Consider the following 15,983-nt stretch of genomic DNA (forward strand, 5'->3'; position numbering starts at 1 on the left):
GTACTTGATCAAAAATGAATTACTTGCAAGTTACTTTTCCTGCTTTCTTACTTACTATTTGCGAGTACTTGTGAACTATTTACGAGTATTTGTGAACTATTTCAGATTTTTTCTGAATATTTAAAAACTACTTACTAAACAATAATCTATTAGAAAAAGACATGGAAGTTTATTTTATTTATTCTACTTAACATAACATGTGAATTAATTTAAACCAAATATTTGTTCATATTATAAGGAAGAAAAAAAATATATGAATATTTTGATATATAAACATTGTATAATTTTTACGATGACAAAAATATCTTCTCTAAACAAGTAACGGGTAATAACAAGTCATGTAGTTAAATTTTTAATACTTGTTACTATATAATACTTGACTAGATGACGAATATTTAAAAATCATGACATATATGAAACAATTAATAAATATAAAAAGATTAATGAGTATTTGTGTCTAATCCTAAATGCAAGTAAAAGAAAAGACAAATATAAACAAGTATTTAATAGATCATGTAACAAATAGCAAGTAATTGAATGAGTAGCGGGGCGTAACGAGTCAAGTACTAAAAATAATAATGATACTTGATACTTGACTTGGTCTTTCAAGTAATGAAAATTGTCGACTTGTTACTTGCCTAGATAATACCAAGTACTTGAATTTTTAAGACGGTTACGAGTCAAGTAACGAGTTTAAAGCGAGTAACGAGTAATGATGTCCAGCCCTATAAAACCCGGTGGTTTTTGTGCCCGTCCGTCCCAAATGTTGCTACTTTGTAGGATTCTTGTATTAAGTTATTGTTTTTTTTTTTTTTTTTTGTGGTAAAATGTTAAATATTATACCAGTTTTCAATTTTAGACAGAGTTTACAACAGATAACAAGTAGCGGAAACTGAATCAACAACACAACAACAAGAAAACAAACTACGAACAACAAGCAAGGACCAGACCGAACAGCAATGCAGCATAGCCGGTAAAATGTAGTGATAGCGAGACGAGGTAGGACCTTACAACCCTGCAACTAGATGAGAAGACCGGGTAGTTGCCGCGAGCTACCGAGAGAAGGGCGCCCTCAAACCCTGAATGCTACAGTTCCTACAGCTTCTAACCGATTAACCCAGAACGAACCCGAGCGAAGAATCCAACCACGACCAAAGAGCAGGCAAGATAAAAGAGACCACCGGCGGTACGAGGAAGAGCCGAAGACTGACGATGCCGTCGTTCAGTAGATTACGCCGGAGATTACCGCCTCCATTGCATTCCACCGGGACCGTATACACCCATTTAACCATAACCTGAAGAGAATATGGATCGGAAGACGGACAACTCCTCCGGAGGAGACAAAACCGAAGCCACACTCGAAGACCGCAAACTAACTACCACACCAAGAAACACAAACTAACCGGAAATCGCTGCCAAGCCATGAACACAAACCTGCTGAGTTTATTTGAGTAAAGCTAGCAACGTAGCAGGCCACAAACGTCGTTACCACAAAGATCTGAACGGGCAAGGAAACACACGGGGCCTAAGCAAGCTGAAGCACACCTCTGAAACCTCACTCTAAGCGACGCCACAAGGGAGCTTGGACCAACAGACGGACGTCTCCGTCACCGGCGAGACCCACGTGCACCAACCGTCAGAGAACATGACGGAGGCACCTCAGACAGAGTAGAGAGAACTCGAGTCACCATAAACCGGCGCCACAAACCCTCACGGGTTACCGAGATCTGGCGAAACCTAGAACCCCAACTCCCCCACGCAGCTACATCCACCACCAGACGCAACACATGAGGTGAAAAGAGACTGTTGAAGAGCTTAACGACACTGCACGCGCCACCAACTCGGTGAAGCTTTACTGGATCTCGGGAAAAATGCTGGAAAACTCCGATTCAGACAAGGGTACATCACGGCAGTGGAAGGAACCGTCCTCTAGCTACCCCCGCCGCCGATAACCCGAGATCTGTGGTTGGAGTGACCAGATCTGAGAAACAGCCGAACAACACCCTCACCGAAGAACAACGTAGAAGACAGAAGAGAGGCAGAGAAGAACGCAAACAGAGGAGAGGCAAGGTCCGGCGACCACACGCCGGAGGCGGCGGCCGCCGGAGGTGGTTAATGGTGAAGAGAAAACCCTAAGGTAGAGAGACGGGAGAGAAAACGTGTTTAGGAGAGAGAAGTTGTTTTTGTTTATTTTGTAAGTCGCCTATTAAGTTATTGTTGATTTATTGTTGATTCTTGATTATCCCACTTATGTACTGCTCAAGCTTGTTTGGGGATTCAAAGACCACTTTCATAACAATTTTCTCAATCTTCACATGATCAGTTCTTTGCAGCATATATCACACATGAAGCAAAAATCGTTTACAATACGATAAACTTAAAATATGTTCTCAACAAATGAACTTTCAAACTGACTCGGAGGAGACTTTTTTTTTTTTCAAAAAAAAAAGTCTCCTCCGAGTCAGTTTGAAAGTTCATTTATTGAGAACATATGTTTTTCTCGGAATAACATGTACTTGCTGCCTAAACCAAGTCTTTTTGCTTTATCAGTCTTCTGCAAAAATGGAATAGATAACACTGATCCAATTACATTGACGTCATTTGCAAAGAAGCTCTTAGTCAAGCCCAAATTTTTTATTATAAAGTTTTTTAACTGAGAGATGCTTTTTGCTAACGTCTTTCTTTATAGTTGATGCGTTAAAAATTATCCCAAAGTGAACAATAGAAATAATAATTATGGTATCAAAAAAGAAAGGTCACAAACTATTCCATATTGGAGGCCTTCGTGCGTTTTTAACTCGAACGTTATTTATCAAGTAGGCCCACTAAATCGGATGCTCCCATGGTATTCTCGGGAGAGTATCACTTCTAGAAGTTCTAGCTCTGCAAAATACTGGTAATCAGCGAGCCTTCTTTTTTTCCTCATTGCTACTATTTTCTGAACATATTGCAACGTAATGAAAGATTATTTAGCTTGCTACCTGAGTTCATTCTTCCCCCAATCTAGCCGGCTTGGGCCTGGTTATAGAGAAGTGACTGTCTTGACTCTTTATAATCTCATAGTCAACTTTCCTGCTAATTGCTAAAGACGCATTCAAATTCTTAATTGCCACCTGTGAAACAACAAAAGCTCGAATCATCAACCAGATTCATTAGAATGAAAATAGAATGAGTTGATCATATACCTTCATTTATTAAACTCGCATATACAAACGAAAAGAAAGAAACATGTTGACCTTGGTCCCAAACATTAGCTTGACTAATTGGATGTAGAGCTTTCAAATGGTCTATCCAGGGCCCAATTGGGCTTGACCAGTTGAACCATTTTAGTTTTGGGTAGTAATGGGTGGTTCATATTGGACAATGGTCCAAACAAATGTCCAGGACCAATAGACACCCAATAATATTTTTAATTATTTTTCAATTATTATTTTAGATTTTAGTTCTTAAATTTTAAAATTATGTTTACTTTCCAAAATTATAAAAGTATTTTTTCTTGTCAAAACTATAAAACTATGTTTTCCTGTCAAAACCGAGAAATTTCATTTTTCCGTCAAAACCGAGAAATTATGTTTTCCTGCCAAAATCGAGAAATTACGTTTTTTCACCAAAACCGAGAAATTGTGTGCTTCCGTTAAAACCGAGAAATTGTGTTTTCTCGTTAAAACCGAGAAATTGTGTTTTTCCGCCAAAACCGAGAATTGTGTTTTTTCGCCAAAACCGAAAAATTGTGTTTTCTTGCCAAAACTGAGAAATTGCGTTCTCTGCCAATATTGAGAAATTGTGTTTTTTTTCTACCAAAACCAAAAAATTATGTGTCCCGCAAAAACCAAGAAATTATGTTTCCCGCAAAAACCGAAAAATTGCATTTTTTTCCGCCAAATTTATGAAATACATTTTTCCGTCAAAATTGTGAAATTATGTTTTCCATCAAAATCGTTAATTTTTTATTTTAACGATAAAGCAATTTTTTGTGTTAAATTGTAAAACTATGTTTTCTTTTGTTAAACTTATGAAAATATGTTTTAGGAAGCCCATGGACACCCATTGTCCATTTGGCCGTCGCCCAATTGGACCATGTACCTACTGGTCTTTTGTCCAGTTGAACCATTTATTAATTGGGCACGTCCACAGCCTGCCTAAAATGAATTGGACTCCAGCCCGCCCAGTTGACACCTCTAATTGGATGGACTGAGATATTAGCATCGCAACAGAGAAAATCTTCTTGCATATTCACAGTATACCTCACAGTCAATTCCATCGAGCCCATTTCAGATACAGTCTCGAGCAAAGGAAGTCCTGCTCTGTTCATATCTACATGCACCATAAGAACAAACAAACATTAAGAAACATCCAGTGGATTGCTTCTTGGAATCAGTGAAGCCGATAATGGCAAAAACTTGGCCACACAAAAAACTTCTCCATATCTCAAAGGAAAACATCCAAGCCTGATAGAACCTGAAGCAATGAAAACAATCCAAGGATCTACACAGAGATCAATCGAAATCAATCTATGACATTAGATGCTCGTCAATTCAGAATCAAACAAATCCCCAAACACATGATTGATTATCAAATATAATCAGATCCAATCTGGACAAATGAAAAAAACTAAAAGAAAGACAAAATAATTTGATAATCTAAATCACAATCACAATCACGAAACGAAGAGACGGAGATCTGCGATAAAATACCTAAGAGCCAAGAGGCATAGCCGTGCCGGCAGACAGTGACAGAAAGAGACGGAATCCAGAGCTCTTTACTTTCCAAAACACATAACCAAGAATCTGATTGCATAGCGTCTCTACAATAGCATCGTAAACAACAAAAGAAACTGAAATTTGGTGGAGCAATTGATGAGAAATATGCAAGACATCATTCTTATATACGTAGCAGCAGCATTGAAGGCAGGACAGGTTGTGGGATTTCTTTGACGACATATGACGGGAGGTGGCGGGTCATGGGAAGTGAAAGGCTTGAGAAAGATGCTGCAAACGTCATCATCATAATGCTTCGGAGGGAGGAAGTGATGAATTCACTGAAGCGAAGGTCGTTGTAGCTTATTAACCATAGAGGAAGGAGGAGAGTGTATTGAATACAACGTAGTGGTTCGATGGCGTTTAAGACAAAATTTAATTAGGTTGATTGAATGAATGCAGAAACAGTTAGAGCATTTCCAATCCATCTCCATAATAGAGATCTCTAAAATAGAGGTAAAAATAAAAATGATATTTTTGCTCCAATGTGTTGGAATGCTATATTTGCCTCTATAAATAGAGGAATGCTATTTTTTCCCTAAATATAGAGGAAAAAAATAGCATTCCTTTATTTATAGAGGCAAATATAGCATTCCTCTATTATAGATGAACACACTGGAGCAAAAACACTATTTCTATTTTTTCCTCTATTTTTGAGATCTCTATTATAGAGATGGGTTGGAGATGGTCTTACATCGCCTTGGGTTCAGAGGTGGTGGGAGGAAGATGGACCGATCAGGAAAACCAAGCCGTCTTTCCGCAAAGATCCAGCAGGTAACAGTCGGTAATTCATTGAAGGTTTGGGTCTTTGAGAAGAAATCACTCTTGGACCAAGTTAATTAAGATATCTCAACTTGTTGTAAGCCCATAATCAAAACGTAGAAGCTGTGTTTGAAGCGTGCCATGTGTCACGTTTTGGAGTATACTTAAAAATGCAAAATGTTTTTGAGCAGAGACAAAATGCAATTTTATTATTATATAAATAGATAGATTTTTCGTAAAGATTTGGCCAATAAAAACACATGTTAATTACTTTCTCAATACTATTTCTAGTTTTTTTTTTATAAGATTGGTTCTTCACTCGTATAATCCCACTATATAAAAGGAACTATTTTAAGAGATTCTAAAGGGTGCTACATAGACAGAAATATTTCCCACCAATCACTTTGTCACGTCATCACGGTAAGAGGAAGCAAATTTGGACATGTGGCAACACCTAATTAATCACCTTGCGCTCACAATTACGTTTGGAACACACGACTTTACATTTGGACTTTTAAAAAACGTACGAAAGTAACAGATCACACCCATATTTGGAAAGAAAGGAAACATGGCCCATTATTACTAATTATCTCCTCAGCCCGGCACGGCCCACCTCCATGTCACAAAGCAGTCGTCTTCTCGATTGACCTATTTTCCATCGCCTATGTGTCATTAATCCTCCTCATTTTCTATATTCGGTCAGCTTTCCCGCTATGTCGTTTTAATTTTTCTTTTAGCACCCCTTGGGAAATCTCTATTTCATGATACTATAAATAAGGAATGAGAGTCTCTCCAAACCTCAGAGCTTCAGCCTATTCATTATACTGCTACATTTTATTTAATCAAAGCCTGAAACAATGATTTCACCATTGATCTCAAGTTCGATTCCTCTGGCTCTTGGATAGGAGGAGAAGCGAGGAGGAGAGTGGTTGTGAACGCCACCTTGAAGCATGGAGAAGCAGGGTCGAGCCGGTTAACTACGAAGGATCAAGAGGTGAGCAAGAGTCAAGGAGCTTCGAAAGATGGAAATGGATTTTCAGACATCATCATCATCTTTATCATTTTGTTTTGTTTGAGAAATCAAAACAAAATTATATTCAGACTAATACACAGTTGTTTCATGTCCCAAAAATAATTATTTTTTTAAAACAACTTTACCTCAATGCTATTTCTGGGACCCATTTTTATTTTGACTGCCGCAAGCCAAAACCTATTTGTATACATGTATTTGTCCATATTGGCATATTCTGATTACATACCATTTTCAGATTTTCTTTCAAGCCCGACAATGAAGCAATACAGTGGTGTGAAGAAGCTGGAACCGGTAAGTACTTCAAATTTATGATTATAAAAATCGCTCTGCCTAAAAGGAAAAACAAACAAAATTTTGATAGAAACCCACATTGCAGGTGCGTTTAAAGAAGGCAATCACAACTCCGAATGAATACTCTATATCCCAACCAGCCTTTCAGTTCTCATGTCACCATTATCTTCGTTTTAAACAGAAGTTTGACTTCAAAAAAATAGAATATGTCAACAATACCCATAAAGACATAATGTTCTTTTTCCTAAAATAATTACATATTTTTTAATAAACTAAACCATCTTCAACTTGGTTTTATTTTAAATTATACGAACTAAACTCCTACATAATAGACGTTTCAATACCGGTTAATGTTTCTCAGTACGGGTTTTAAATTCACGAAAATAAGTTCTTTAAATTGTACTCAATCTCACATAAATTAACAAATCTGAAGTCATAGTGAAAAAAACTATGCAAAAATCTAATACAAAAATTTATAATCGTGTTTCTAATATTGCAAACTTTTGTATACATATATAAATTGCCAAAAATATTTTAAATTTGCGTATTGTGATTGTGTATCTCTAAATTGAAACCATATTTATGTATAGATCTTAATATTCTAATGTATCATATTTGTCTTAATGATTTACAATTTGTAGACTCTAACTAAATTTGTATAAAAAAACGTTTCAAATAAATATCAGACTAAAAAAAAGTATGAAAAACAACACTAAATAATTTTTTTAAAACACTAATATTGCAACTTATACTAATATCTAAAATAATTTAGAAGCAAAGTGTTCAACAAAATATCATAGAAGGAAACAATTAACTATTAAAAGAACTAAATATTATTTGCTGTAAAAAAAAACTAACTATTATTCCCAAACCAATATTACATAACCATACGTCCATACAACATATACTTTACACTACAACCAAAATCAAACCACAAAATGTCAAACAAAATCCCAAAACTGGATGACCTACAACATATCAAACTACCAGCTATTCTTTATCAATATGACCTGCACCATTGTCAAAACTTAGATTATCGTAATCCACTTATTAGGAACACCTAAATCAAAGAAACAAAACTACATCTAACCAATAAACTCCGCGCGAAGCGCGGACAATCCCCTAGTAATTTATAATTGTTGGTGAAAACTCTGGTAGAGTCCTATAATATTTGTCTTTACACAAGAATGAAACATACTCCATCTGTTCTTAAAAGAACCATGTTTTTGGAAAAATATTTTATTTCAAAAAAATGTATATTTTATGTTTTTAAGAGAAAATTGCAAATTTTAAGAAAATTAATTTGTTTTATTAGATTACTATTGGGTAAAAATTGTTAAAAATTGAAAATTACAGAAAACGATAAATTTACTATAGTAATTTAATGCGTTTTCTTAATATGTGTGAAATACTAAAAAAATCTATCTTTTAAGAACTGAGGGAGTAGAAAATTAAAGAAAAAAAAAACAGTACCCATCCACACTATCAAATTCAAAAGGAATCGACTTGTATACAAAATTTGAATTCTAAAGTAAAAGAGTTCAAATACAGAGCAGCCTCCATGGTGCTAGAGAGACACATATCATAGATGATATCAACCACAATGACGCTCCTCTTACATTTAGTCCTGTTGCTGTAATTTAAACAAATCTGAACTGTAATACTTATCATCTTAATAAGTATATGCTATATTGATTAAGATCTTAACGAGTCAATCAAACCTTGGCTCTTGCTGCCGTCAGGCAGAGCAGGTGGAGAAGACGATGATGCGTTCGATGATGAGTTCGAAGGGGTCCCAGGGTTCAAGCAGTCCTGTCCAAGTGCACCTTCCAAAACATTTTTTTTTATATAAAAAAAACCTCAAATTAAATATATGTTTCAATTGACAATCAATAATACCAATTTTTTTTTCTTACATTGCTTAAAGCAAGGCGATGTGGGGATATTCATAAAATTGCTGTAACCTTCACGGCATTCACAGCTGTACAAAAACAGATTTTTCTTTTTGCAAATCCCTTCTCCACAATTCATCCAGTGACAAACTATAAAGAAACATCTAGAGTCATATATATTTGTATAAACAATCACACATAGTGTATGGAGAAGCAAATGAGATTAGGGATTATGTTACCATCGAAAAATGAGGAATTGTTGTCTTTGGGAGGCGTTGGGGGCTGTGCTGGAGGTCCTGCCTCACCGCAACTTAGATCAAAGGTACCTAGAATGATGAATATACATATTGTTATGTTATATATGATCACACCAAACTAACTAATTTAAAGAGAGATGTATAGATAGAGAATTTACAGTTGGGGATGACGCAAGGAAGAAACTTGAGATTGTGATCAAATTGCTTCCAACCATTATCACACTCACATTCATACTTAAAAGTTGCGTTTGAAGATGCTTTGCATTTCCCTTTCCCACATACCACTGCCTTGCATATATTATCTATTTTTCAGAAAATTAAATCAACCAACTTAACATGAGTCACAACACACTAGGGGTGAACAGAGTTGAGAAGAGGAAGACAAACCGAAAATAGGAGATAGGAAATCGCAAGTAGCTGTCTTCTGGTAGATTAGAAGTAAAGCTGCAACGAAGCATAGTGTGTGCGCAACACAAGCCATAAATCTTTCTTCAATGTTCACAAAAACAAATCTGAAAAGTACTAATAGTATGATAAACAAAAAGAAAACGAAAGATCGTTATATAAATTGGTTGAGGGATTTGGCAAGTGTGTAACACCATCTGTATGCCTATATTTCTTTCTCTAATACGTTTGAGTTTGGTTATAGGAGATTCTTTTCTATCTATGTATTAAATTGTATTAAAAAGTACATTTGATATATTAATATTTATACATAAAATTAGTTTTACAATATCATAATTTAAATTTTCTAATATTATATTCATACATATATTTATAAATCTTGTATAAATATTTAATTTATGTATTATTTTAAAATTTTAGTATTTTTACAAATATAATTTTTTTAATTATTTTATGAATCTGGATTCGGATACATGCGGGGATACCCACAAGTAGTATAATATCTACCTGGATATCCAAAATCTAAATATCCCAAAACCACTAATTCGGAAGCTACGAATCCAGATCAAGATACTAAATCCATGGATCCGACAAATTCGGATGTCCTAAATTTCCCTGATAATTGGATCCGTCTTACCCCTAGTTTGGTGTGACATGCCTCTTAACTATGGATGTTAAAATGGGAACAACCATATTAAAAGATTTAGCCATAATTCTGACTTTTAAAACATGGCTCAAGAAGGGTTCAACATAATTAACTCGGATATTTATAGGGCTTAAACTTTATCCCATTAATTTCACTTCACATCATTTTATACAGTATTTAAATATATTGAAATCTATGTGTTTGATTATGGAAATTTGAGTTTTTTTCATCAAAATCGCAAAATTGAATTTTCCAACCAAATAACAAAAGTATAGTTTTCCGCAAATATATCAAAATCGAATTTTCTTGCAAAAACCACAAAATCAAATTTTCTCGCTAAAACCGCAAAATCAAGTTTTCCCACAAAAACCGCAAAAAGGAGTTTTACTGTTAAAATACAAAATCAAGTTCTTGGGGCACAACTACAAAATCGAGTTTTGGGCTAAAATCGAAAATCAAGTTTTCTAGCCTAAACGACTAAAATCAAGTTTTCAGGATAAACCACAAAATTGAGTTTTTCGCCAAAACATCAAAATCTAAATTTTCCCTGAAACAAAAAAATCGAATTTTTCCGAGAAAATCACAAATTTGAATTTTCCTCCCAAAACCACTAGATTTAAGTTTCCTCGTTGAAAATCACTAAATCAATTTTTCCGTCAAAACTGTAAAATTAAGTTTTTTTCTCTAAATGGTAACATCACGTTTTTCTGCCGCAATTGCAGAATCAAATTTTCCTGCCAAAATTGCAAAATCAAGTATTTCTGACAAAACTACAAAATCGAATTTTCCGGCAAATTCGCAATATTGAGTTTTCTACCAAAATCGCAAACTCAGTTTTTTTTTCTGCCAAAATCGTAAATATAATTTTCTTGTATTATATAGATTGTTTAATAAAATTATTATTTAAATCATAAGCTAATAATACTTGTGTTTTGGTACACAAACAAATATTTACTTGTGTTTTTTAATATATTATGAAATGGTTAACCTGAGCTCATCCCTTTGATAAACTATTAGAGCTAGAATAGGAATGGATATATTTTTTTTTCATAGCCGGACTGGGCTTAAAATCCCTATATACAGTGGCGGAGCTACCGTTACGGTAGGGGGGTCATATGACCCCTATGAATTCTGATGAAAACAAATTTTACTTATGGTTTAAACAACAATTCTAATGAAAATTGCAAAAGTTATGTTATGTGACCCCTATAATATATGATTTGAATTAAAATGACTCCAGTGAAAACTGTGGCTGGCTCCGCCACTGCCTATATACCATCCCTACTCTCAACTGATGGTTACCTCTAAAACTCCAGCGAATATGCGAATCTATTGAATTTCCGGACCAAGCAGCGATTGTTCTCATTGTCGGAAACATAAAATTTTTGGGCCTAGCTCTTTTACGTTCGTGATTCTATTCAACCACTTATTGTCTTCTGATGATTTGAGTTGTGTGGCAAATAAGTTACGAAGGACTTCCGGTGGGTTCACCTGGACCTTAATCTGAAATTAATGACATATTTTTCTTTTGTTAAAGAATTTACCGGTGTATTCACCAGAATCTTGTTTATATATATCATCCTCCTTTCTTGAGGAAAATAATTTCACCACTTTTCCTCTTTTTGATGAAAGGAGAAGCCAAACTTTGGTTCCATCTTTTTCACCAATTTTTTAATTTTGCATAGCTGTCTAGTCGGGAGCAGAAGATGTCATTGAGATAACCTTGTTTCTTTTTGCAGGTGCGAACTGGCTTGCAACATCGCCTTATGTGATTTTTTTCCCACCTATCTGACTCAGTCGTGAAAGCATTATCGACGTATTAAAGCTCTGTCTTGAATTTTCTGTCAACTTCTTTTAAAGATCTATCTCGTTTATTTTCCTTGTTTATTGTAGTGTTTGCTCATTATCAAAGAGGATAAACAATGCCCTCTGATTGTTATGCCCAGAATATTGACCGATTATGAAAGTAAGTTATAATCCAAAAAAAAGACACACGGACACAAATTAAAAAAAATTCATTTTACAGACAATTGAGGTTTATATTGATAGTTATGAAACAACTTGTCTTACAAAAAGTGAAGATTATCACAATCCCTTTTATATTATTTGAGGAGCATTATGGATAACTAACCTTTAGTTGATGTGTTATTATCAAAATTGCCATTTCCTATGTGGGGTATCACCACAAGTTCTCTCACACCCTATATTCAAAAACCCTTTGTTAACTAGACTAATTACAATAATTGCCATTACTTGCCATTGATCATTAGATTATAACTTTACTAATATACTATACGTTTCTTCATTACAATGACTAACAAAACATTGACGTCCATGTTTAATGCGTTGTTGTTATTATTATTATTATTATTATTATTATTGTTTCCTATACTTAAAAAGTTACTTATATATGAGATAACGAGTTTTTGGTACATGGTCGACATATACGTATTATAAATTATACTTCTTATAGTTAAATAGTTAAATAAAAAATATATATATATATATGTATATGCACATGATCAATTTATAATCATGATGTATCGGATTATACCATTATGTGTATATATATCGGATTTCATGTAATAAAATATTACCGTTAAAATTATAATATTTGTGGTCAAGTTAAATAGATTGAGACAAAAATATTTATACCATTTTATATATAGTTACACAATTATATATATTGTATAGCATTTTATAGATAGTTAGACACAATCTAAGTATAATGTCTACTTATAGTCTAATTCAAGAAAAATGGCTAACTATAGTGTCTAAAAATTAATTAAACGTCTAACTATAACGAAATCACGATGACCTGTATAATTCCGTTTAAGGATTTATCATGTTTAATGATTGTTACGAAATCACGTTGTTTAATAGCATTAATTAAAAAATACAAATTCAAATCTGGGTGATATTAAAGAAACGTGATTTGCAAGCACAAGCTTGATTAATAATTGTTGAAAGGAAACTTCTAATAACTTTGATATATTTTTAAATTACGAATTTGGTAACAAGGCGTGGGCCATTATTTTTGATCATTTTTGGTAATAATATAACGTCGATCATGGTTACAAAATTGGAAACGACAACTTAACTTTTGTATATAAGGAAGTTAGATTATGCATTTAAATTATTGTAATTAATTAATAATCGTGAATTTTATTATTATTATTATTAATTGTGTCATATAAAGGAAGTTTGATTTAACTATTTACAAAATTAAGGTAAGTTGCGATTACGATTGGAGCGCAAGTTACGTGAAATCAAATATGTAATATTTTCTTTAATTACAGTGATTATTTTATGAATCATTAACCACATGGACAATGATTTCTTAATATAAATATATGCCTTCTACAATTCATTGACTCACTATACCCCTTTTTATTTGTTTCTTTAAAATTTGTTTCTTTCATATTTTATTTTTCAATTATATATGTTTCTTTGAATATTCTATCATAATTTTATATTATGAAATAAATAATTCTATTTTCTATGTTTTGTTTTGTCTTAAATTCATAATAAATTAATAAAAGTTATTGCATACTATTAAACCTATTTTTTAAATAACATCAATCTAATTTACACATAACCAATTACACAAAACAATTTTTTTTTCAAAAAAAACACTTAAGCTTGCATCATATATACATTCACACATTTGTTCCATATATAAAATTTCTAATATATATAAATTAAAAAAAAAATTCTTTTGGTCATTCATTCCGCGCAGGGCGCGAGTTATCACCTAGTGTTTATTACTATTGCAACTAGGTGTGAATCCGCACCTTGTGCGGATTAATATATATCCTCAATAGAAAGTAATATTAATTTTTGTATTCAAACTAATTTATTTAATTAGATGTACACACTAAATTTATTTTTGTGTGTTTTATTCAATTTGTTTATCAAACTCTAATGGCTTGTGGGATGTTTAAACACCATTTTTTATTTTAAAGTGAAATTACTTTCTTTATTGATTCTGACTTTAACAAAATTCCTTTCAATATCGAAAAGTGGTGATATTTTTCTAATTTTTCTTTTTTTATGGTTCAAGTTCGGTAGTTTTAAAGTTATTTTCTTTATATAATGTTCTTAATAAGAAATGGATGCTAAATTTTCAAAAAAGATGAGGTTTTATAAGTTCAAACCACATTCAATTACTATAACCAAAACATTTAATAAGCACAACATGCCTCATTCGATACATTCATTCCGGTTATAAATTTTATTGGATTATTAACGAAAAATCAACATATAAATCTATTTTAAAAGGTATAGATTTTGGATCAAAGTCTTCTCTAGAAAGAACCAATCCATCATTATGTAATTTTGATCTGAAATAAAACAATTATTGTAATTTTGGATCAAAAATAATTTCAGTGGCACTGAATTTATTAGAAACAATCACTGTTAAACCTCAAAAAAGTAACAGTAGCCAATAAAAATCATATATTATCAACAATTTAGATATTAGAAACAATAAAAAAAAATGACCTTTTTGTTTTCTCGTACAGAAACAAATCGAGCAACACACACAAAACATGATGCCTCATTAGATTTAAATAAAATTTGATACTTATTTTGTATTCTCAGACCATATCGTACATGTTAAACGCATATCACTAAATTTTAAAATTTTAAATTAGAATCACGTCATAAAATATAACAATATAAAATTAAATACTGAAAATCTACATTAACTCATTATTAGTTAATTTTAACTTAGTTAAAGATTTTTTTTTGCCATAAGATTTTCTAAAGGTTCAACATTCACAACCTTACCAGTAATAACTAAACACAAAACATTAGAATGAGGAACTGATGAACAAAGAGAGCATAAATAAGACACATCAATTAAACACACAATATGATATATATATATATATATATATATATATATAGAAAACTCGCGGACTAGAACTTCTTTTTCATACTCGTCCTAATATTTCTTTAATTTCTTTAAAATAATTATTTGCCAACTCTTTAAAAAAATCATGACAATGAATGATTTTAGTTGTTCTATATAATTTTATCTTAAAATCATATTCTATATTATGTGGTATAGTTGGTGAAATTACTCAGGATAAAAAATCTCTTTGAGATAACTTAGATCGGAAGTTATCAAGAGAACTTTCATCAATAGAAGCATGAATCTCCTTTCCCTAATTTTTTTTTTACAAAAAGAAGTCACTAACATCAAATCGAGTAATTATGCAAATCAATAACAAAAGATAAAATACTATTTATAATGGTACCAATACCATTCAATCGAAACGATTTTTGAATTTTTTCATGTATTCTAAGATTTCAATACTTTAACTTTAATCTTGTGTAACAATCTCTAACCAAAAAAAAACTCCAATAAAACAAGAGAAATTTGTTTCCTCTTAAAAACATCGTCCATCAAATGTATGATGACAACTGTATATACTAATATAGAGTAGGTACAGTATTATTATAATATAATATTAAGATAGATACTAAGATATAATCCACATTATAGATGGATTCAATATAATACTTAGATATAACTTTCTTATTATATATATATACTATTATTTAACTATAATATAATATAGATTATGTTGCATATGGAGTAACAGATATGATTTAAAAATTTAAATTAATGATAACTAAACAAAATTACCTTAAATTATGTAGAACATGTCAAATAAGAAAAAAATACTTAAAATTATGGAGAACGTGACAAATAATCAAATTTAAATTAATGAACAAATGAAAAATAAGTAAAATTGCCAAAATTAAGGAGAACATGACAAATAAGTAAAATTACCTTAAAAATTATGGAGAATATGACAAATAAACAAAATCACTTCTCAAATACTATGATGTAAAATATTTTTGGATAACATATATAAAATATATTTAGGTAATGATGATTATCAAATTGATGATTTTTTTTTTAATTAT

At 32.2% G+C, this 15,983-nt stretch overlaps 1 protein-coding gene and 1 long non-coding RNA gene across 2 annotated transcripts; one reads left to right on the top strand and one right to left on the bottom strand.

The window, feature by feature from the left end:
• Positions 1–830: 830 nt before the first annotated feature.
• LOC103833467 lies at positions 831–9,589 on the bottom strand. Its single transcript, XM_009109552.3, has 6 exons — positions 9,380–9,589; positions 9,151–9,294; positions 8,975–9,061; positions 8,760–8,885; positions 8,565–8,669; positions 831–8,476 (listed from the first exon to the last, which is right to left on the bottom strand). The coding sequence occupies exons 1-6, from the start codon at positions 9,471–9,473 to the stop codon at positions 8,385–8,387; spliced, it is 648 nt and encodes a 215-aa protein (XP_009107800.1). The 5' UTR covers positions 9,474–9,589; the 3' UTR covers positions 831–8,384.
• On the top strand, positions 8,832–15,824 carry LOC117127348. Its single transcript, XR_004450300.1, has 2 exons — positions 8,832–9,057; positions 9,138–15,824. It is a non-coding gene; the product is annotated as an uncharacterized LOC117127348 (long non-coding RNA).
• The last annotated feature ends 159 nt before the right edge of the window (positions 15,825–15,983 follow it).

The sequence above is a fragment of the Brassica rapa genome, chromosome A08 (genome assembly GCF_000309985.2).
Source record: "Brassica rapa cultivar Chiifu-401-42 chromosome A08, CAAS_Brap_v3.01, whole genome shotgun sequence".
Lineage (NCBI taxonomy): Eukaryota > Viridiplantae > Streptophyta > Magnoliopsida > Brassicales > Brassicaceae > Brassica > Brassica rapa.